A 22,595-nucleotide genomic window follows, 5' to 3' on the forward strand; every position below is an offset into this window, starting at 1 on the left:
CTCAGTTGGTTGGGTGTCCGACTTCGGCTCAGGTCATGATCTCGCGGTCTGTGAGTTTGAGCCCCGCATCGGGCTCTGGGCTGATAGCTCAGAGCCTGGAGCCTGTTTCGGATTCTGTGTCTCCCTCTCTCTCTGACCCTCCCCTGCTCATGCTCTATCTCTCTCTGTCTCAAAAATAAATAAACGTTAAAAAAAAATTAAAAATTTCGTTTCATTCTTTGTATGTAAATGTCCAATTTTCCCAGCACCACTTATTGAAGAGACTATCTTCTCTTCATTGAACATTCTTGGCTTCCTTGTCAAGTACTGACTCTACATACTGGTTTATTTCTGGGCTCTTGATTCTCTTCCATTGGTCTATGTGTCTGTTTATATGCCAGTACCATACTATTACAATTACTATACTGTATAGCATAGCTTCAGATCAGGAAGTATGATGCCTCCTGCTTAGTTTCCCTTTCTTGGGATTGCTTTGGCATCTCTTGTGTTTCCAAATACATTTTAGAGCTAATCATGGTCCGTGGGTTTGAGCCCCATGTCGGGCTCTCTGCTGACAGCTTGGAGCCTGAAGCCTGCTTCGGATTCCATCTCCCTGTCTCTCTCTGCTCTCCCCTGCTCATGCTCTGTCTCTCAAAATAATAAACATTAAAAAATTTAAATTTTAGAGCTATTTTTTTCTACTGCTGTTAAAAATGCCATTGGAATCTTGATAGGGATTGCATTGAATCTATAGATGACTTTTGGTAGTATTGACATCTTAACAGTATTAATTTTTCCAATCCATGAATGTGGGATACATTTCCATTTATCTTTGTCTTCAGTTTCCTTCACCAGTCTCAAAGTACTCAGAGATCTTTGACCTCTTGGCTAAATTTATTCCTAAGTATTTTATTGTTTTTGATGGTATTGTAAATGGGATCATTTTCTTTCTTTTCCTGACAATTCATTGTTAGTGTATAGCAACCCTATTGATTTTTGTATGTTAATTTTATATCCTGCTACTTTACTGGATTCATTGATGAGACCTATCAGTTTTTTGGTAGAGTATTTAGGATTTTCTATGTATAAAATCATATCATCTGTAAATAGAGACAATTTTACCTCTTCCTTTTGTATCATGAAACTTCAAAATTCTTTTTCTTGCCTAATTGCTCTGGCTAGTACCTTTCAGTATTATGTTGAATAAAAATGGTGAGAGTGGGCATCCTTCTCTTGTTCCTGATCTTAGAGGAAAAGTTTTCAATCTTTGACCCTTGATTATGACGTTAACTGATGGCTTGTAATATATGTTGAGGTTCATTCCTTCTGTATCTAATTGTTCAGAGTTTTTATCATGGGGGTGCATGGGTGGCTCAGTTAAGCGTCTGACTTCAGCCCAGGTCACGATCTCATGGTTCATGAGTTCAAAACCTGCGTTGGGCTCTGTGTTCACAGCTCAGAGCCTGGAGCCTGCTTCGGATTCCGTGTCTCCCCCTCTCTCTGTCCCTCCCCACTTGTACTCTGTCTCTCTGCCTCTCTCTCAAAAGTAAATAAACATTAAGAGTTTTTATCATGAATGGATGTAGAATTTTGTCAAATGCTCTTTCTGTGTTTACTGAGATGGTCAGATAATTTTTTTTCTTTCATTCTATCAATGTGATGTATCACATTTTCATGTTTTTTTTCATATGTTTTTCATATGTTGAACCATCCTTGCATCCCAGGGATAAATCCTAGCTGGCCATGGTGAATGATGCTTTTAATGCGCTGAATTCAGTGTGCTAGTATTTTATTGAATATTTTTGTGCTTATATTCATCAGGGATACGGACCTGTAATTTTCTGGTAGTGTCGTTTTCTGGCTTCAGCATCAGTTTAAGGCTGACTATAAAATGAGCTTGGGGATGTTCCCTCCTCTTCAGTTTTTGGGAAGAGTTTGAGAAGGATTGGCATTAATTGTTTTTCAAATATTTGGCAAAGTTCAACAGTGAAGCTATCTGGTCCTGGGCTTTTCCTTGCTGGGAGATTTTTGGTTACTAATCAACCTTACTGGTAATTGGTCTGTTCAGATTTTCTATTTCTTCTTGAATTTGGTGTTGGTAGGTTGCATGTGCCTAAGAATTTCTCAATTTCTTCTAGTTTGTCCAATTTGTTGGTGTATAATTATTAATAATAGCCTCTTATGATCCTTATTTCTGTGGTATTAGTTGTAATGTTTGTTTTCATTTATAATTTTGTTGATTTGGTTCCTCTTTTTTCCTTGGTTAGTCTAGCTAAAGATTTGTCAATTTTATTTTTTCAAAGAACCAACTCTTAGTTCAGTTAGTTTATTTGAATTTTCTTGTTTTTTAATGTAGGTGTTTATTGCTATGAACTTCTTTCTTAGAACTCCTTTTGCCGCATCCTATAAGTTTTGGTATATTGTGTTTCTATTTTCATCTATCTCAAGATACTTTAAAATTTCCCCTTTGATTTTTTGATCCATCTGTTGTTCAGGAGAGTGTTAATTTCCATGTGTTTGTGAGTTTCTAGTATTCCTCCTGTTACTGATTCCTAGTTTCATATCACTGTGATCAGAGAAGATACTTGGTATGATTTTAATCTTCTTGAATTTGCTAGGACTTGTTTTGTGGCCTAACATATGGTCTATGCTAGAAAATGTTCCATGTGTGCTTAAGAAGAATGTTCATTCTGCTGCTGTCAGAATGTTCTATAAATATCTGTTAGGTCCAATATGGTCTACAGTATTGATCAAATTTGCTGTCTACTTATTATCTGTCTGGATCATCTATCCTGTTGAGAGTGGGGTATTAAAGTCTCCAACTATTTTTGTATTGCGTATTTCTTCTTTTTGCTCTGTTTTTGTTTTATTTAGGTGCTCTGAAGTTGGGAGTGTAAATACAATTATTATGTCTTCTTGATGGATTGACAGCTTTATCATTATATAATGACCTTCCCTGACCCTTTTTACCATTTTTATTTTAATTTTTTAAAGTTTATTTTTTTATTTTGAGAGAGAGAGGGAGACAGTGCAAGCAGGGGAAGGGCAAAGAAAGGGAGACAGTCAATCTCAAGCAGGCTCCACACTGTCCGTGCAGAGCCTGACTTGGAGCTCAAACTCACCAACCATGAGATCATGACCTGAGCTGAAATCAGGAGTTGGACACTTAACCAACTGAACTATCCAGGCACTCATCTTGTTACCATTTAAAAAAATTTTTTTTAACGTTTTTATTTATTTTGGGGCAGAGGGAGACAGAGCATGAACGGGGGAGGGGCAGAGAGAGAGGGAGACACAGAATTGGAAGCAGGCTCCAGGCTCTGAGCCATCAGCCCAGAGCCTGACGCAGGGCTCGAACTCACGGACCGTGAGATCGTGACCTGAGCCGAAGTCGGACACTTAACTGACTGAGCCACCCAGGCGCCCTGCCATTTTTAAATTTTTTTTTTCAACATTTATTTATTTTTGGGACAGAGAGAGACAGAGCATGAACGGGGGAGGGGCAGAGAGAGAGGGAGACACAGAATCGGAAGCAGGCTCCAGGCTCCGAGCCATCAGCCCAGAGCCCGACGCGGGGCTCGAACCCACGGACCGCGAGATCGTGACCTGGCCGAAGTTGGACGCTTAACCGACTGCGCCACCCAGGCGCCCTGCCATTTTTATATTTGAGTCTGTTACCTGTCTTTTTGGTGGTGGTGTTACCATTTGCTTGAACTATCTTTTCTACACCTTCACTCTCAGTCTGTGTGTGTGTCTTTAAGGGTAAAGTGAGTTCTTACAGGCAATTTATCGTTGGATTGTGTCTTTTTTTTTTTTTCAACGTTTTTTATTTATTTTTGGGACAGAGACAGAGCATGAACGGGGGAGGGGCAGAGAGAGAGGGAGACACAGAATCAGAAACAAGCTCCAGGCTCTGAGCCATCAGCCCAGAGCCTGACGCGGGGCTCGAACTCACGGACCGCGAGATCGTGACCTGGCTGAAGTCGGACGCTTAACCAACTGTGCCACCCAGGCGCCCCAATTTTTATTATGTTTTTAAACTTTTGAACTAGAGTTTCAGTGCATTATGCACCATCATTACCATATTACAGAATCGAAGTGTTCACCATTAGCAGTGGGTTTAACACCACCTTCTTGTTTTTATGATGTAAATTAGTGTCATTGAATTTCCACTCAAAGCACTCTCCTTAGCATTTTTTAAAAAAGTTTACATCCAAATTAGCATCTAGTGCAACAATGATTTCAGGAGTAGATTCCTTAGTGCCCCTTCCCCATTTAGCCCATCTCCCCTCCAGTAACCCTCAGCTTGTTCTCCATATTTATGAGTCTCTTCTGTTTTGTCCCCCTCCCTGTTTTTATATTATTTTTGTTGCCCTTCCCTTAGGTTCATCTGTTTTGTCTCCTAGAGTCCTCATATGAGTGAAGTCATATGATTTTTGTCTTTCTCTGACTAATTTCACTTAGCATGATACCCTCCAGTTTTCATCCACATAGTGGCAAATGGCAAGATTCATCCTTTTTGACTGCCGAATAATACTCCATTGTACATGTATACCAAATCTTCTTTATCCATTCAACCATCGATGGACATTTGGGCTCTTTCCATACTTTGGTTATTGTCAATAGTGCTGCTATAAACATTGGGGTTTATGTGCCCTTTGAATCAGCATTTTCATATCCTTTGGGCAAATACCTGGTAGTGCACTTGCTGGGTCATAGGGTAGTTCTATTTTTAGTTTTTTGAGGAACCTCCATGCTGTTTTCCAGAGTGGCCGCATCAGCTTGCGTTCCCATCCTTAGCGTTTCCTATAAGGCAGGCTTAGTGGTGATGAACTCCCTCAGCTTTTGTTTGCCCAGAAAAGTCTGTCCCTCTCCTTTATTTCTGAAGGACAACTCTGCTGGGTAGAATTCTTGGCTGACCATTTTTTGTTTCCCTATTTGAATAGTTCATTCCATTTCCTCGTGACCTGAAAAGTTTCTGTTGAAAAATCAGCCACTTGTCATACAGGGGATCCCTTATCTGTAACTTCACACTTGCTCTCAAAATTCTTTGACTTTTGATGATTATAGTGTACATCAGTGTAGCCCCATGGGGGCTAAACCTATTTGGGGTCTTTGGTCCTTTTCTCTCCTTAGGTTTGGGAAGTTGCCAGCCATTATTTATTGCTTTAAATCCACTTTCTACCCCTTTCTCTTCTCTTCCTGGAATCCCCATAATGGGAATACTGTTTCTTTTGTGACCCATAAGTTCCAACATCTTTCTTCACCTTTTTTTCTGTTTGTTCTTCTAACTTCAAATGCCCTGTCTTCTGGGTCACTGATTTTTCTGCATGATCAAGTCTGCTTTCAAAGCCTACTATTAAAAAAATAGTAATAGGGACACTTTAGTGGCTCGGTCGGTTGAGTGTCCAACTTCGACTCAGGTCATGATTTCACAGTTCATGGGTTCGAGTCTCACATGAGACTTGCTGCTGTCAGCGTGGAGCCCGCTTCAGATCCTCTGTCTCCCTCTCTCTCTGCCCCTCCTCTGCTCACACACTCTCTCAAAAATAAACATTAAGAAATAGTAATAAAAAATAAAGCTCACTAATGAATTCTTCAGTTGTAGTTTTCAGCTCTAGGATTTCTGGTTTTGCATTTTTTGATGGCTTCTTTGTTGGACTTGTTTTGTTCTTTCACTGTTTTCTCAATTTTGTGTAGTTGTGCATTCTTTGTAGTTCACTGAACTTCTTCAAGAGGATCGTTCTGAATGCTTCAACAGTTCATGGATCTCCATTTCTTCAGGGTCAGCTATCAGAGCTTTATTAGATCTAATTAGCTCTACCGCCCTTTGGTGGTGTCTTATTTACCCGATTTTTCACTATCCTTGATTCCTTACTTTGGTACCTGTGCATTTGAGCAAGTGGTTTCCTCTTTCAGACCCTACAGGTTCGCGTTAGCAGACAGTGGCTCCCCCATCAGCTCGGTTTGGGCGTCGGGATGTGTCTGCTGGTACTTTCCGGGCAGGTGGGCTTGTTATCAGGTCTGTTTTGTGGTGAGGCCAGTGCCTGAGCTCTGAGGTAGGCTGGGGGGAGGGTGAGTGAGAACTGACTGAGAACAGTTTTGGGCAGGACTGGTGGCATGGTTCCCTGGCCAAGTGAGGCTATAGGATAGGCTTTCCGGTTGTCTGGGTGTTCTGGTCAGGCTTACCAGCTGGTTGGGATTGGGGAGTATACTCAGCTGTAGGCGGAACTATGAATTAGCTTCCGTACCCTGGCGGGGAAGCAGGACGGGGCCCAGGGTCTGCATGGCTTGTTGTTTGGGTACCTGAATCAGGCAAGCATGTACAGTGAATTCCCTGGCCAGGCAGGTTACTCGTTTTTCTCTGTAGACACGGAAAGTCCTAGGCTGTGCTCTCTGTTCAATTGCAGATCTGCTGGGTGGGCTAAAGACTGCTTCCTCCCACCCCCACTCCACCTCACTGCTGGACACAGTGTTATCAATTAGTTTCCTCCGTTGAGTGGAGAGGGTAAACTGCCCCAAGGCAGGCAAGGCTATTCTCTCGTGATCTTGACTCAAGCCAACCCGTGCTCCCATGTTCCCTGGATTAGCTCTGCAGACTCCCTGCCCTGCTCAGAGTCTGCTCAAGTGTGGCTGGGCTATGTGGCTTTCCAGGTGTTCTGGCCAGGCTTTCTGGCTGCGCAGGGCTGGGAGCTTTACTCAGGCCCTGGGTGGGGCTGTGATCAGCTCCTCTGCTCGGGCAGAGCGGTGGAACCCTCCGTACGTGGCTCTGCCTGCCGTACTTTCTGCTTGAGTGTTGCTGGCCTGTGCCAGCGGGAAGGCAGGTGTCCTTGTCTTCCTGGTCAGATGGGGGCGGTTGCTGTAAGGGAGGCTCTGACTCCGCTCCCCTGCCTGGGTCGGGGGCCGACCAGGCTCCAGGGCTGGCGCAGCTCTTCATTTGAGAACATGAATCAGGCTGACCTGTACCCCACGGAGTTTCCCCGTCAGACCTCACCGTCGACTTGGTTCTGTAGGGGGGCAAAGACGCTGTCTGGGGACGACCACTCGGGTGTTGTGGGTAGGGACTGTCTGCCAAGATCTCAGTGCTGTTTCAAGCCCCTCATCCTTCTATCACAATCAAATCCTCCCGCCGTGCCCCCCTGCCGCCCTGATTCCCTAGCAATTCCATGGGGTGAGACTGGAGCAGGGGTCCCCAAGAAATGACCCACAGTGTTGGGGGAGTTGGATGCCTACCCTGGACTCTCTTTTCCCACTGGAGGAAGCGCAGACTCAGGGGAGGCCTCTCAGTTTGACGCTGTGCCAGCCTCCAGGGCGGGGGCTGGGGGTGGAGTGTGGTCGGCATGTAGCCATCCCTCTTACCCTTCCAGGGCTGTTTTGCTCTTTGTGGTGCAGGGGTGCTTCAGCTTCACCCCTGTATTTGAGGGTTCTCTCGGCAGAGTCTTGTCCATGAATAGTTGGTGGTTCTTCTTTTGGAAGGGGAGTGAAGTCGGGGAATGACCTATGTCACCATCTGGGTGACGTCACTTCTCTTGGAGTTGACTTTTATTTATTTTTAAATGTTTATTTATTTGAGAGCGAGTGAGCGGAGGAGGGGTGGAGAGAGAGGGAGACACAGAATCCGAAGCGTTCCAGGCTCTGAGCTGTCAGCACAGAGCCCGATGGGGGCTCGAACTCGAGAACAGTGAGATCATGACCTGAGCCGCCCAGGCAGCCCTGGAGTGGCCTTTTAAAAGCAGGATCTTACCAAGTTGCATCAGTCTGCCAGGACGGTGGTTCCTCCACGTGGGCCCTGCACGTCCACATCTCGAGCCTGATGCTGCTGACTACATCCTTCTACGGTTGAGTTCTCTCGCGCGAGTCTAATGCACTTTTTCTTAAACTGAAGTATAATTACCACAGTATTAGCTTCAGGTGTACAATATGATTCAATAATTGTATACATTACTCTGTGCTCATGAGGATGAGTGTACCCTTGAACCCACTTTTTAAACTTTCACCCATCTGCCCACTTGCCTTTCCGGCAACGACCAATCCTTTGTATTCGAGTTTGTCTCTTTTTTCCTTACTCATTTGTTTTGTTTCTTAAATTCCACATGTGAGTAAAATCAAATTGTATTTGTCTGACTTTGCTTAACAGTCTACCCTCAGTCACCCATGTTGTTGTAAATGGCAAGATCTCATTTTTTTTACAGCCAAGTAATATTCCACTGCATGTACAGATATGTATAAATATGTGTATATACATACATACTTGTGTATAAACATTTATACGAACACAGCTTTATGCATTCACCTACGGATGGACATTTGGGTTGCTTTTCTACGTTGGCTATTGTAAATACTGCTGCGATAAACATAGTGCGTATGTTTTTTCAAAGTAGTGTTTTCATTTTCTTTGGATACATACCCAGTAGCGGAACTCCTGGATCATATGGTAATTTCAATGTTTTGAGAGACCTCCATCCTATTCTCCAGAGTGGCTGCACCAGTTGGCATTCCCACCACCAGGGTACAAGGGCTCCTTTTCCTCCACATCCCTGCCAACACTTGTTTGTGTTTTTGACTTTAGCCATTCTGACAAGTGTAGGTGATATCTCCCTGTGGTTTGATTTCCATTTCGGATGATCAGTGATGTTCACCTTTTCTTTCTTTTTTTTTATTTAAAAATTGTTTAATGTTTATTTTTGAGAGAGAGAGACAGAGCATGAGTTGGGGAGGAGAGCAAGAGAGAGACAGAATCCAAAGCAGGGTCCAGGCTCTGAGCTGTCGGCACAGAGCCCGACGCGGGGCTCGAACCCACTAACTGAGATCGTGACCTGGGCCGAAGTCGGACACTTAACCGACTGACCCACCTAGGCTCCCCTCATCTTTTCATTTGTCTGTTGGCCATCTGTATAATGTCTTTGGAAAAATGTGTATGCAGGTCCTCTGCCTGTTTCTCAATAGGATTATTTGTTTCTGGTGTTGTTTATATATTTTGGATATTAGTCCCTTATCAGATATATCATTTCCAAACATCTCCCATTTTGTAGATTGCTTTTTTGTCTTGGTGGTGGTTTCCTTCACAGTGCAAAGGCTTTTTATTTTGGCATAGTCTCAATAGCCTATTTTTGCTTCTGTTTCTCTTGCCTGAGGAGACACATCTAGAAAAATGCTGCTAGAGCTGATGTCAGAGAAAATACTGCACATGTTTTCTTCTAGGAGTTTTCTGGTTAAGTCTTTAATCCATTTTATTTTTGGGTATAGTGTGAGATGGTTTTTAAAGATGCTCAAGTTAAAAACAATGAAACTCTGAGTTGGTGCCTCATATTCCTTATATATTTTTTACATTAAAAGAATTAAATCCAAGTTAACATAGTGTAATAATAATTTCAGGAATAGAATTTAGTGATTCATCAATTACATATACCACCCAGTGCTCAGCCCAACAAGTGTCCTCCTTAATGCCCCTCACCCCTTTAGCCCTTTCCCCCACCCAACACCTCACCAGCAACGCTCAGTTTGTTTTCTGTATTTAATAAGAGTCTTTTATGGTTTGTCTCCCTGTTTTTATATTAATTTTGCTTCCCTTCCCTTATGTTCATCTGTTTTTTATCTTAAATTCCACACGAGTGAAGTCGTATGATACTTGTCTTTCTCTAATTTTGCTTAGCACAATACCCTCTAGTTCCATCCATGTGGTTGTAGATGGCAAGATGTCATTCTTTATGATCGCTGAGTAACATTCCATCGTACATAGATACCAAATCTTCTTTATCCGTTCATTAGTCGATGGACATTTGGGTTCTTTCCATACTTTGGCTATTGTCAATAGCGCTGCTATAAACATTGGGGTATATGTGCCTCTTTGAATCAGCATTTTCGTATCCTTTTGGGCAAATACCTGGTAGTGCAATTGCTGGGTCACAGGGTAGTTCTATTTTTAGTTTTTTGAGGAACATCCATACTGTTTTCCAGAGTGGCTGCACCAGTTTGCATTCCCACCAGCAGTGCAAAAGAGATCCTCTTTCTCCACATCCTCACCAACATCTGTTGTTGCCTGAATCGTTAATTTTAGTCATTCTGACAGGTGTGGGGTGGTATTTTGTTTTGTTTTTTTTTTAATGTTTATTTATTTTGAGAGAGAGAGAGAGACAGAGTGTGAGCAGGGGAGAGGCAGAGAGACAGAATCAGAAACAGGCTCCAGGCTCTGAGCTGTCAGCACAGAGCTGGATGCCAGGCTTGAACTCACGGACCCTGATATCATAACCTGAGCTGAAGATGGATGCTTAACCGACTGAGACACCCAGGCATCCCTCTCATTGTGGTTTTGATTTGTATTTCCCTGATGATGAGTGATGTTGAGCATCTTTTCATGTGTCTGTTTGCCATCTGGATGTCCTCTTTGGAAAAGTGTCTGTTCATGTCTTTTGCCCATTTCTTCACTGGATTTTTTTTGGGGGGTGGGGGTGTTGAGTTTGATATACTCTATAGATTTTGGATACTAACCCTTTATCTGATATGTCATTTGCAAATATCTTCTTCCATTTTGTTGGTTGCCTTTTACTTTTGCTGAGTGTTTCCTCTGCTGTGCAGAAGGTTTTTATCTTGATGAGGTCCCAACGGATCATTTTTGCTTTTGTTTCCCTTGCCTCTGGAGACCCATCAAGTAAGAAGTTGCTGCATTTGAGGTTAAAGAGGTTGTTGCCCATTTTTATTTTGATGGCTTCCTGTCTTATGTTTAGGTCTTTTGTCCTTTTGATTTTTAGGTATGGTGCTGTCCAATTTTCCCAACCATTTGCTTGAAGAGAGTGGTCTTTTTTCCACTGGATATTCTTCCCTGCTTTGTCAAAGATTAGTTGGCCATTCCTCCTAATGTTCTCTCTTTTCCTGGTAAAATACTTCTAGCATTCTATCTGCTGCCTCCTCTTCTCCAACTCCCAAGTGATTACTCGGCCCTGTTCACAGTGGCTTCCAACTTAACCCCTCTCCTTTTGCTGGGGTAGTCCAATGCTACTGTACTCTTCCTATTAAAGAAGGGCCAAGTGTGTGTAGTTAAAAAAAAAAAAAAAGTAAAGTATCATACAACCCCTTCAACATTAAAAGCAAAATCAAAGTGGGGCGCCTCAGTTGGTTGAGCATCTGGATTTTGGCTCAGGTCATGAACCCAGGGTTGTGGATTGAGCCCAATGTTGGGTTCTGTGCTGAGCATGGAGCCTGCTTACGATTCTCTTTCTAACATGAAAAAGAAGCAAAACCACAATGACAACAAAAAGCCCAACTAAATGTGAGGTCCCCTATTCAAAATAATTCTCAGAGAAAAATGAAATTACATTTCTGAAAATAATTAGAAAATTGAAATAATGTAAACATTCCCTAAGAGACATGGTCAAACTATAACCCAAGAAAATGTATAGTATTAATATGTTTTCTCTATTAAGAAAACCTAAACATTCAGCCCAAAAGGGTAGAAGGGAGGAGTAATAAGATACAGGAGAGCATCAGGGGGCGCCTGGGTGGCTCAGTTGATTGAGTGTCCAACTTCCGCTCAGGTCACCATCTCGAATTTCTTGGGTTCGAGCCCCATATTGGGCTGCGTGCTGATGGCTCAGAGCCTGGAGCCTGTTTTGGATTCTGTGTCTCCTCTCTCTGCTCCTCCCCCACTCATGCTCTGTCTCTTTCCTTCAAAAATAAATAAAAATATTAAAATTTTTTTAATTTGAAAATTTTGAATTATTTTCTAGGTTATTAATAACAAAAATAGACTCAGGATAATACAGAAAACCTGAATGATCATGGGGAAAAAAACTGTCCAAAAATTACTCTCCTAAATTGAATTTTATGATCAAAAAATTTAAGAAAGTACCAATATAAGAATTATTCTTATATTCTTATTTTTAAAACTCCAAAGCATAAAAAACCCTTTCAATTCATTTAACAAAATCTGTATAACCCAAGACCTGAAAATCTAGTTAAACAAATGAAAGTAAGAGATTCCTGTTTATCCCTTGGGAAAGAGTTGGGGGAGGTGCGCATGAAAACCAGCGGAGCGGGAAGGTCAGGGACTTGGTTATAATCTCTGAATTCCCAGAGCCTAAATGGTGCCATGTTGATGAAACCTAGACATTACTAATTCAAAAGTTCCTTTTAATCCACAGGCTCTTTCTTCTGCGTGATCCGCTCTGTGGGTGATGCTCTACTGTGCTTCCATTTCATGCAGCCCCACGATTTGTTTGGTGGTGATTTTCCACGTCCTTTTCATAAACTGCTTTTGTTCGTATGCTGTTTTCCCGATTTCACTGCACCGTCTTTCCGTGTGAGCTTGTAGCTCCCGGAGCGTCCTTCCAATGGCTATTGTAAACGTTCAGGTCAGTCTGGGGCTGGTTACTGGAAGACCGTGATCCCGTGATGGTGTCACGTTTCCTAGATAGTTCGTGTTCCTTGAAGCCTTGTGTTTCTGTCTTTGCATCTCAGGAATCAGTCATCCCCTAGTGTCTACTAAGAGTATTTTCCATCAGCCTTGCTGGGGGTTGAGGCTTTGTCAGACCACCTAAGGACACACCTGCTCCACCTTCCTAGGTCGCTCTTGTGGCAGAATTCGTAAGGCCTCCTGTGTTCTCGTGATCCTGCAATGTACCAGGCCGAGTGCTGGCAGCCTCCCTTTTGCTTTTCCAAAGCCGGTGCTAACACGCAGGTTTGGGGTCTTTCCCTGGCCCACGTTCTGTGAGTGCTCCCCAGCTCACTGTCACTACTGGTATGTGGGTGGCGTGTGTGGAGTGTGGGAGGTGGCGCCAATGACCTTGCTTTCTTCGCGCATTTGTTCTTGGATGTTCCACACGAACGGCAGCATCTGGCTTCTTTCACGTACAGTTATTTTGGGATTCATTCACGTTGTAACGTTTATTTTGTTCCTTTGTATAGCTGAGTAGCGTCTCATTGTCTGAATAAACCACATTTTATCTGTTCATCAGTTGACGGACAGTTGGGCTAACGTGAAGAGTGAAAAGGACAGGCTCGGAGGACATATTTTCACTTTTCTTGGATAGCTAGCTAGCAGTGGAATTGTGTCATATGCTAAGTATATACTTAACGTTTAAAATAAATTGGGACGCCTGGGTGGCTCTGTCGGTTGCACGTCCAACTCTTGATTTCTGCTCAGGTCATAATGTCACTGTTGTGGGATAGAGCCCTGCCTCAGGCTCTGTGCTGGCGGCTTGGGACTCCCTCTTGCTCTATCCCTCCCCTGCTTGCTGTCTCTTAAAATAAATACACATTTAAAATAAATAGCCAGGCTGTTTTCCTAAATTGGCTGTGCCATTCTCTATGCCACCAGTGATCTAGGAGGACCTTTCTCTATGTCCCCTCCAACACTTAGTGGTGTCTTTAAATTTTTTCATTGAATTGTGTCACTGAGGCCAAAGATAGGAGCTATTTTTGTCACCTGGATACAAGTCACTGTTTCATCTGGTAGGTTTTGCACTTGATCTTAGCCAAAAGGCCGAGAAGCAATCATCTGGTAGGTTTTGCAGGTATTTTCTCCCAGTGGGTGGCCTCTTATTCCGTAATTATTTGCCTGTGGAAAAGCCACAGCCTATCACTGAGCGCTTACTTGTCCCAACGCATCTGTGAGGAGGGTACCCCACGGTTCCGTTATTGCAGATGAGGGAGCTTGGGCACAACTAGTAAGGGGCAGAGCCGAGCCTGACTCTGACTGGTCTGGTCTCGTCCGCGCTCTGAACTGCTGTGCTCTGCTGCTGAAGCCAGAGGCCGTGCAAGCCCCTTGACGTGGTGCCCAGAGTCTGGACCCGGCTCAACAATCACAGTGAGTTGCTCTTCATCAGTTACCTCCATGCCCAGCACTCCCCCACGCCTTGGCATGCCGCGGGTTACGCGGATGTTCGAGAACCTAGGAACTCACTTGGGAAGCACAGATGAAGGCTTCCCTTGGTCTTTGTAAGACCTGGCTGTGGTATAAAGTCTCTTCCTGTCAGCGTCCCACTCTGCACCCTCCACGTGGCTCTTGGGACGGGAGGGTGAATTGCTGACAGGCCCTACCTTTCCGCCATACCTGTCCCCACCTGCCTCACCCCTGCCCGCCCTCACACAGCACAGAAACCCAAGCTATAGACACAGTCTAAAAATACTTGCTGTCTTGAGAGATCCCGGAGTTTCCTGATATTGGAAAACTACCCAAAGCCTGATCTTTCCAGAATCAACTGTGAAACACATTCCAAAGTAGACATCTGTTGGCCCCACTGGATGGGAAGCAACTCCTATGAAGTCAGTCATTTTACCCACGTTCTTATTCAATTCGGAGTTAAAAATCCTTTATTTTCTCAGTGAAAAGTGCCTTTAAAGACAATGGATGCAAAAACAGAGGGTTTTTTTTTTTCCCCTGTGAAACATGGAAAATGCAAATTTTCCATAGTTTTAATTAAAAAAAAATTTTTTTTCCATAGTTTTAATTTTAGAAAACCAAAATACACCATTTACAGAAAAATACCAGGAGACTCAAAATGTCGATGATCAAAGCTCTGGTCTACTGCCCCTTGCCTTGTTTCAGGTTGTCAGTAAAAATTTTATGGTTCCCTCCCAAGGTTGTGGGGAGCACAGCATCACCCCATCGTCCGGGCCATGAGGACACTTAGCCCTTGTAGGAAGTGGAAGACCTGGAATTGTATTCGTGCTGATTTTTTCTATTTTTGTTTTTTGAGTTTTTTTGTTTTTGTTTTTTGTTTTTTTGAGAAAGTGAGCACGAGTTGGGAAGGGCAGAGGGAGAGAGAGAGTCCCAAGCGGACTCCGCTCAGTGCAGAGCCTGACTCGGAGCTCGATCCCACAACCGTGAGACCATAACCTGAGCGCAAACCAAGAGTGGGCCGCTTAACCGCCTGAGCCACCCAGGTGCCCTTCGTGCTGATTTCAGTTAAACTTTCTTCCAGAGAGAAGAGAGAAATCTAAGGACGAACAAAAGGAAAAACTCACCGTCTGGATCACGAGTATGTATATCTTTTTTGTGAACATGCTTTTCCAAGCACACAAACGTGTAGAAGCCCTCAAGGAGAAAGTCAGCAAAGAGCGGCTACAGGACGCGGCCACGGCCCATCGGCGGAGGCTGGAAAACGAAGAGCTGGAAGCCAGGTGACCTGCCAGAGCCCTTCAGCCCCCCTCCTGCAGGAGCCTCCCTTGCCTTGCCTTCCCTTCCCGTCTTTACACGTGTGTGGCTTCCTGAGGGAGGCAGCTCTTCCCCTGGCACCGAGAACATGGGACGGCAGGGAAGGGTCCTGCTTGCGGCCATTGGCTCACTTGGGGGGTGAGGATGCCTGGGCCCCAAGGCTCCCACGGAGCCCAGAGGCCCACGGGGCTAGGCTGCCGGGTTCAGATCCCAACCCTACCCCTTGACACGTAGGTGGCCCCGGGCAGGGCCCGTCACCATGCCTCAGTTTCCCCATCTGTAAGTGGACACGAACCCCCATAGGGCTGTGGTGAGGATTTAGTGAGCCGATGCTGTAAGGTGTCAAGAACAGTGCCTGGCACGTGGTGAGCAACCCCTACCTGTTGTTTGGCTACCTTTCTAGAACCACGGTCGAGAACCGTACAGTCATGTCTGTCCAGGGTGCTGAAGCCTGCTCTTTGCAAAGCATGCCTTGAGCCTGTTGGTAAAGAAAGCATTAAACTATACTTCAGGGCAAAGACCCCGAGATTTTTAAAGGCCACTTACTAGCGGCTAAGTTGCTACAGAGGAAAGGGGTTCAGAAGTCTGTTCGGCTATGTGAAAATGTCATTCCGGACTATCTGGGTATGGCATCACTTTGTATTTCAGGCAAAGTGATGAGCGTTTACAGTTTTGCTTGCAAAAACTGTTGAAATCTAGGTGTGGCCTACTATACACCAAATATAGCATAAAACAGGTTTTGAGATTGCAAAATAAAAAGTAAATAAGGCTACCTTCCTGGGTTTGCTTCTTGCCCTAGGCTGAATAGCTTGAGAGAGGAAGAGACCAAAAAACAAGACTCTGAGGTGGACATCACTGTGATCAAGGAGCCGGTCGACGCCCCGTCCTCCAGTTTCACATCGAGCCCCCCTAAAGAGGACACCGTGGTGTCCCAATCCAGCAAGCCCGTCACAAGCAAGAAGAAGAGAAAGTAACAGTTACTGGGTTTGTAAACGAACCCCAAGAACGAGATGTAAAAGCTTAGAACCAAAGCTCTGTAACACGTTTCCTAATAAAATTGTATTGTACCTTGTTTTAGTGTTTTTGAAATAACTGCCTGGGCCCACTGCAATTCAGGTTTCTTACACAGTTAAATCACGGACATGCCTGAAAACAGAGCTGAATGAAAATACACACATGGGTATTAAATGAGCATGCGTTCAATGTATTTTTTTTTAAGCCAAGTACGGTATCGGTGATGAAATTTAGAATCTGATAAAACTTATCGGAAGACAGGTGGTAGTGTACAAATTTAAACATTTCTTCAGGCCCCCTGCCAAGCCCAGACCCCCCCCCCTTTGCCCCTGTAAGTGACCCACGTGCAAGTCCTACCTGTCCTCATGTGCGGCCTCTTCTCCGGCCCCGTGCCTTCCCCAGCACTGCAGACACCGCAGGGACGAAACACCAAGGCAGAAAAGCTGACGAACAGGTGTGCTCAGCACTAAGTGAAACTTTACGTCTCAGACACTATTATACTAATGATCTGTGTTAAATATAAGAGTGACCACCCGAAGCATAAAAATACACTCTACGGCTTCCAAACTAGCAGAGGGAAGGAAACAATCGTTCAACATGAAGCTGGGGAAATGGGAAAACAACAAAGAGGCTGGGAACCGAAATCGCCAGAGATGGTGGGACAGTGCCAATATACCTCCCCAGTGTGAGCAGGTTCCCTTCCCAATCCCCAAGCCCCCATATCATTAGCTGGGTTCAAAATAGAAACTCATTTCGGGGCACTTGGGTGGCTCAGTTGATTAAGCATTCGACTTCGGCTCAGGTCATGATCCCACAGCTCATGAGTTCAAGCCCCACATCAGGCCTGCTTCGGATTCTGTCTCTCTCTGCCCCTCCCCTGCTCACGCTCTCTTATAAATAAACATTTAAACAAAAAAAAAACAAAATAGAAACTCATTTCAATGTTATTCTTTATAAGAAAACCCTCTTGGAGCACCTGGGTCCTTGGTTAAGCATCCCAACTCCATCTTGGCTCACGGTTCATGGGTTCGAGCTGTGCATCGGGCTCCATGTTGACGGTGCGGAGCCTGCTTGGGATTCTGTCTCTCCCTCTCTGCCCCTCCCCTGTTCTCTCTCAAAATGAACAAATAAACAACAAAGGATAAAAATACAGATGGAAAAAGATGGACCAGGAAAATCTAATCAAAATGACTGGAATCGTGAGCAATATTAAGAACAGAATTTAAAGGAAACATCTGAATAGGGATAAAACTAGAAATAACGATAAAAGGACCAACAACAAAAAGATGCATGATTCCTCAGCATCTTACATACTAGCCTTGCAAAAGCTAAAGGATTACAGAGAAGAAACAGATCAAAAAGACAGTTATTTAGGGGGGATGTAGATATTTTTAGCAAGCAAACTAAAAAGTTTGAACATACAAGAATGCAACAGAGGATAAACACGGACTATGTTTTATGGTCAAAAGTACAACTTCGAAGGATGTATTTCCAGATGATGATGTAATTATTGTGCAATTACTAAGTCAGCAACGAACACTCAACACAGGAAGCCTGTCGCTGGAAACTAATAAAACACAACCTCAAGTAGCTCATGGGATAAGAGTGACTTGTGATTTCATGACCGAAACCATACATTACGTAAGACACGAGAGCGACAAGAGTACTCCAGGTGGACGAGAAGTCATCCGTCCTCCGCCCTGACAGCAGGCTCATGCCGGCTGCCTGAGGGCCAACAGTGAGGAGCCCCACCTGGAGCTGGGGTGGTACCAGTTTTCCCAGACCGTGCCTGGCTAGCTTCCGCCCAAACTGGGATGTCGAGACTACCAACAGTAAGTTAACTTAGGTAAAATCCAGGGGTGCCTGGTGGTTTAGTCAGTTAAGTGTCCGACTTTGGTTCAGGTCATGACCTCACGGTTCATGAGTTCAAGCCCTGCATCAGGCTCTCTGCCTGACAGCTCAGAGCCTGGAGCGAGTATTTTAAAAATTAATTAAAACACCCTTGGCTCAGAGCTTGGCATAGTGCAGGGCAAGAAATAGGATCTCTGGGGGCGCCTGGCTGGCTCAGTTGGTTAAGCTTCCGACTTCAGCTCAGTCATGATCTCACAGTTCATGAGTTCTAGCCCCGCGTCGGGCTCTGTGCTGACAGCTTGGAGCCTGGAGCCTGCTTCGGATTCTGTGTCTTTCCTCTCTCTCTGCCCCTCCCCGGCTGGTGCTCTGTCGCTAAGATAAACAAACATTAAAAAAAATTTTTTTTAAATTAAATCCAGCCAGAATACATCTCAGCTGTGAAGACACAGGCAGTTGTGACCCCTCAGGGTTCTACAGGACACGTGCAGAACGCTTTATGTTTAGACCATGGCTGGGGCACTTTCGTAAAGTTCTATTATACGTGGTCTAAAAATCACATCAGTACTCAAGAGAAAAACCAAGGTCTAGCAATTACTTTGGGCAAATGCCTCAGAGTTTGCCCCTGCAGGTCTAGTGACCGTGCGGGGGGGTGGGGGGGAGAGGGGCGAATTCTGGGAGCTCTCGCAGCTCTAGAAAATCCCCAAGGATTTGGGGCGCCTGGGTGGCGCAGTCGGTTAAGCGTCTGACTTCAGCCAGGTCACGATCTCGCGGCCCATGAGTTCAAGCCCCGCGTCAGGCTCTGGGCTGATGGCTCGGAGCCTGGAGCCTGTTTCCGATTCTGTGTCTCCCTCTCTCTCTGCCCCTCCCCCGTTCATGCTCTGTCTCTGTCCCAAAAATAAATAAAAAAAAACGTTGAAAAAAAAAATTAAAAAAAAAAAAAAAGAAAATCCCCAAGGATGAGCCACAGCCAGCGCCCACTGGGCGGAGTGGTCTACAAACAAACAGGCGCGAGACTCCAAGCAAAACCAGAATTTTAAAAACCTTAACAATTTATTAGTCTTATTTCCCAGTAAAATATTCACATAATGTCAAAAGAATGGAATGATGGGAGATGTAGCCGACTACCTTTAATTATTTCCACATAAATATGTAAAATCTAAAAACCCCAGGGGATCATCAGACTGAGTAGAAATTTGATTCTTCAAAGCAAGTATTGCTTTACTATTGTCATTAATTCAGTCAATAATATGACCGAGAACCTGCAGTGGTAAACAGAATGCCTGCTGAGTTGTTTTTTTAAAAGATGTCCCGGGGAGCCGTTATCCGTCAATCCAGGAAGAATATGTTATTGAACTGCGTCGCACAAAGTTTCTTCACCTCTTCTGCAAAAGACAGAAACAGGGAGTGAGAAACAGAGGTTTTCACTGGAAAGGTTCTATGACACAGACTGGTCCCTTAAACTCTTCTGGAATACAGCTAGCTGCCAGCAAATGGCCGCCATTTGCCGACCTTCAGTCTCAGGCCTGGGCAAGAAACGTTCATGAGTCAAGACAATGGGGAAAAAAAGCCTACTGTCCCTGGGACCTCAGTGCCGTGTCACAGCCACAGGCCACTCCTCCGGGCCCGGGAAGTGCACGCCCAGCCCCGCAAGCGCCTGAGACACCCACAGGCTGGGGGCTGCAGCCCAAGTCTAAAATGTTGGGTGCCACGCCCCAGAAACCCTAGCTGCCACCCGGGCCGTAGTTCAAGTGCTCCGCGGAGGCGGCGCCATCGTGACGCCACTCAATTCCCACTGCACCTGGGGCCGCGTTTCCTGCGGTTTCTAACGCGCACGAGTCTCACTAGAGGCACCGATGGGAGAGACGAACCGTGTCCCAGCAGACACGTGCGGAGAATGAAACCTCAAACCTCACTGTTGTCCATGCGGCGCTCTCCCAAACGTCCCACTCCTTGCTCCAGGCCGTATACGGTGCAGCAAGGGAGCGGAGGCCGTGAAGGGGACACGCTCCCCCCTCCGCCAGCGCAAAGAGCTGTGAGGATCAGCCAAGGCCGGTGCTGGAACAATGCACGCACGGGGGCCTGGAAGCTGCCAGTGAACCGGCCCGCCCTGCCACGGGCTGGGTCTTCATCACTGGGGATCAGAGTGGACATCTGTATACACACTGTATGAAGCCACAGGATTTTTTTTTTCTTTTAGCATTACAGAAAATCATTTCCTTTGGCCGGTGCCAAGTTTCCGAAACACAGGGACATTTTCCACAGGAAACGTGAAAACTTTTTCAAGGAACTCTTTCAAGGAACTGTGCTTCTGGAGAACACAGGATGGACCAAAGGACGGTTTCCTTTGACATCAACAGCCGTGTCTCCTCTCTAGCGGGTTTCCGACCACAGTGAAAGGACAGACAGCGGCCAAGTTCTGCACCACGCCCAGCTTCTATTTACCATTTACTTCAATCAGGTTTGCATTTTTTTGATTCAGGATAACATACAGCTCCCGCTGGTCAGACTTCTTCCCGACCACCCAGTAGTCGCTCATTGCTTTTACGATGATCTCCTCGTCTTCATCCACTCTGCAAGACAAGGGTTCCAACAGGCAACAGTGTGTTAACTGTTTAGCTGCAGCGTGAGCGACACACACTCTCAAGAGAAACCGGAAACTAGGGGCGCCTGGGTGGCTTAGTTCACGGAGTGTCGACTCTTGATTTTGGATCAGGTCATGATCTCACGGTATGGTTTGTGAGACCGAGCCCCGCATCAGGCTCTGTGCTCTCGGCTGATTCTCTCTCTCAAACATTAAAAAACTAAAGCAAAAACCTTTGAAGAAAAACAAAAGAAACCAGAAACTAGCCATCTGAAAAGTCTGGGGAGTCCCGTGCAAGTGGCCAGTGACCCGGGGGCCTCCTCTACTCTGTTCGCAAGTGGGGCCCTCTGCAGCGGCTCTGGGCTGCTCGGCTTCGGTGAGGATTCCTTCAGCGCCTCTTCTCCCATTAGAAAGAGGACACCTCGGGGCACCTGGGTGGCTCAGTCGGTTAAGCGGCCAACTTCGGCTCAGGTCATGATCTCACGGTCCGTGAGTTCGAGCTCCACGCCGGGCTCTGTGCTGACAGCTCAGAGCCTGGAGCCTGCTTCAGATTCTGTGTCTCCCTCTCTCTCTGACCCTCCCCCGTTCATGCTCTGTCTCTGTCTCAAAAATAAATAAACGTTAAAAAAAAAAAAATTAAAAAAAAAAAGGGGGGGGGGGACACCTAATCTGAGAAGTCCGAATTCAAGAAGTTGTTCAAATTACCTGGTAAAGTCACTGTTGATGTCACCCAGAATCTTCATCAAATCTGGATGCACGGATGTGAGTGACACACTAGGGGTTTTCCTCATGTGAATTGTACTTTTCTCTGCTAAATTCATATGGTTGAAGTAGATAAACTTAAACTGGGGCTCTTTCTCAGACCTGTGAAAACATGTCATCAAAATGGTAACGTTCTCAAAGAATAATTCTCCAAACAATACAACCACATTGTTAAAACCTTAAATCCATGTAGCTACGTAAGGCCTTGTATTTTCGACGTCTGGGCCTTCAAATCAAGAATCTCAGTGAAGACGTAACAGGCTCTTCGTTCCCTAGTAACTTATTTGAGATCCATGAGGTATTCAATAGGATGGAATTTTCCAGAAAGCTGAAGCTTAGCTTTTGAAAAACCAGTACTATAACCACTTTGCAATAACAGTGCTTTGGAAATGGCAATCACTTGATTATTTGCTGCATTTTGAATTTTTGGAAATAAATGCAAACTCAATACAGGCCATCTGTCTTCCAGCAGAGGGGTCAGCAAACAGATTAGTGGCCCTGGGACCAAATGTGGCCTTTTTTTTTTTAAATCAAGTTTTATTGCAACGTGGCCATCCCCGTATGTTCGGGTATTGTCTATGGCCACTTTCTGCAACATATACAGCCGAAAGAATCTGAAATATGTATTATTAGGCCCTGTGCAGAAGTTGTTTGCTGACCTGTTTTAGGAGAGTGACAGCTCATTTATCTCCGTCCTGGGGGATGAACGTGCCATGCCCCCTGTGTTTAATCTGCCACAGAACTGAAGTTGGCTAGTCTGAGTCACAAAGCTCTCATCACCCTAAATGGAGACCATTCTGAGGCGTTTGAGGCGCTTCTGCTGAACCGTGATGAATATTTTCATTGGAATACATCTTATTATTTGGAATGGCTGGACAATGCTACTCTGCCGCCTCCCGGGTCAGAGGCCGGACCCCTCGGGGAACCACTCCGATGGCCGGGCCACAGCTCCCGGGGCCTCCCACCCTCCCTCTCACTGCACCCTTACTTAAGTGACACTCGGGGGTCTGGGGACAGCCTGAGCAGCCCTGCCACTGGAGGGGGCTCAGAAGCCTTCTCTGCTTACTTCAGGGTTAGCAGCCATGTTCTGGTGGGCTGAGGGTGCCGGAAATCCGACCTCCGGAAAAGTGGGTTACTACTGTAATACTTTACATCTAGGCAAAGAAAGAATGTGGATGGCTTAGTTTCCAGGAAAATGAAAAGAAAATTCTTACAAAACCAGAGTATGTTTTCAGTAGGCTCCTAAAACTAAGAACA

General features: G+C 45.1%; 2 protein-coding genes across 6 annotated transcripts in view; one reads left to right on the plus strand and one right to left on the minus strand.

Moving 5' to 3' along the window:
* Nucleotides 1-16,202, plus strand: part of RSPH10B (radial spoke head 10 homolog B) — a 62,699-nt gene extending 46,497 nt beyond the window's left edge. For 3 of the 5 annotated variants that reach the window (XM_023246599.2, XM_023246598.2, XM_045047376.1), the window contains exons 19-20: nt 14,898-15,096; nt 15,930-16,202. In XM_023246599.2, coding sequence (XP_023102367.2) covers nt 14,898-15,096; nt 15,930-16,104 — 374 coding nt within the window. In that variant the 3' untranslated portion in view covers nt 16,105-16,202. Of the gene's footprint in view, nt 1-12,116; nt 12,409-14,897; nt 15,097-15,929 lie in introns of those variants that run through there. The other 2 variants (XM_023246600.2, XM_023246601.2) reach the window with 2 other exon arrangements.
* A 2,824-nt stretch (nt 16,203-19,026) lies between these two features.
* Nucleotides 19,027-22,595, minus strand: part of CCZ1 (CCZ1 homolog, vacuolar protein trafficking and biogenesis associated) — a 34,096-nt gene continuing 30,527 nt past the window's right edge. The window contains exons 13-15 of the mRNA XM_023246327.2: nt 21,282-21,440; nt 20,438-20,565; nt 19,027-19,377 (exon numbers count right to left, since the gene is read on the minus strand). Of these exons, the coding sequence (XP_023102095.1) occupies nt 19,322-19,377; nt 20,438-20,565; nt 21,282-21,440 (343 nt within the window). The 3' untranslated portion in view covers nt 19,027-19,321. The remainder of the gene's footprint in view (nt 19,378-20,437; nt 20,566-21,281; nt 21,441-22,595) is intronic.

The sequence above is a fragment of the Felis catus genome, chromosome E3 (genome assembly GCF_018350175.1).
Source record: "Felis catus isolate Fca126 chromosome E3, F.catus_Fca126_mat1.0, whole genome shotgun sequence".
NCBI classification, from domain to species: domain Eukaryota; kingdom Metazoa; phylum Chordata; class Mammalia; order Carnivora; family Felidae; genus Felis; species Felis catus.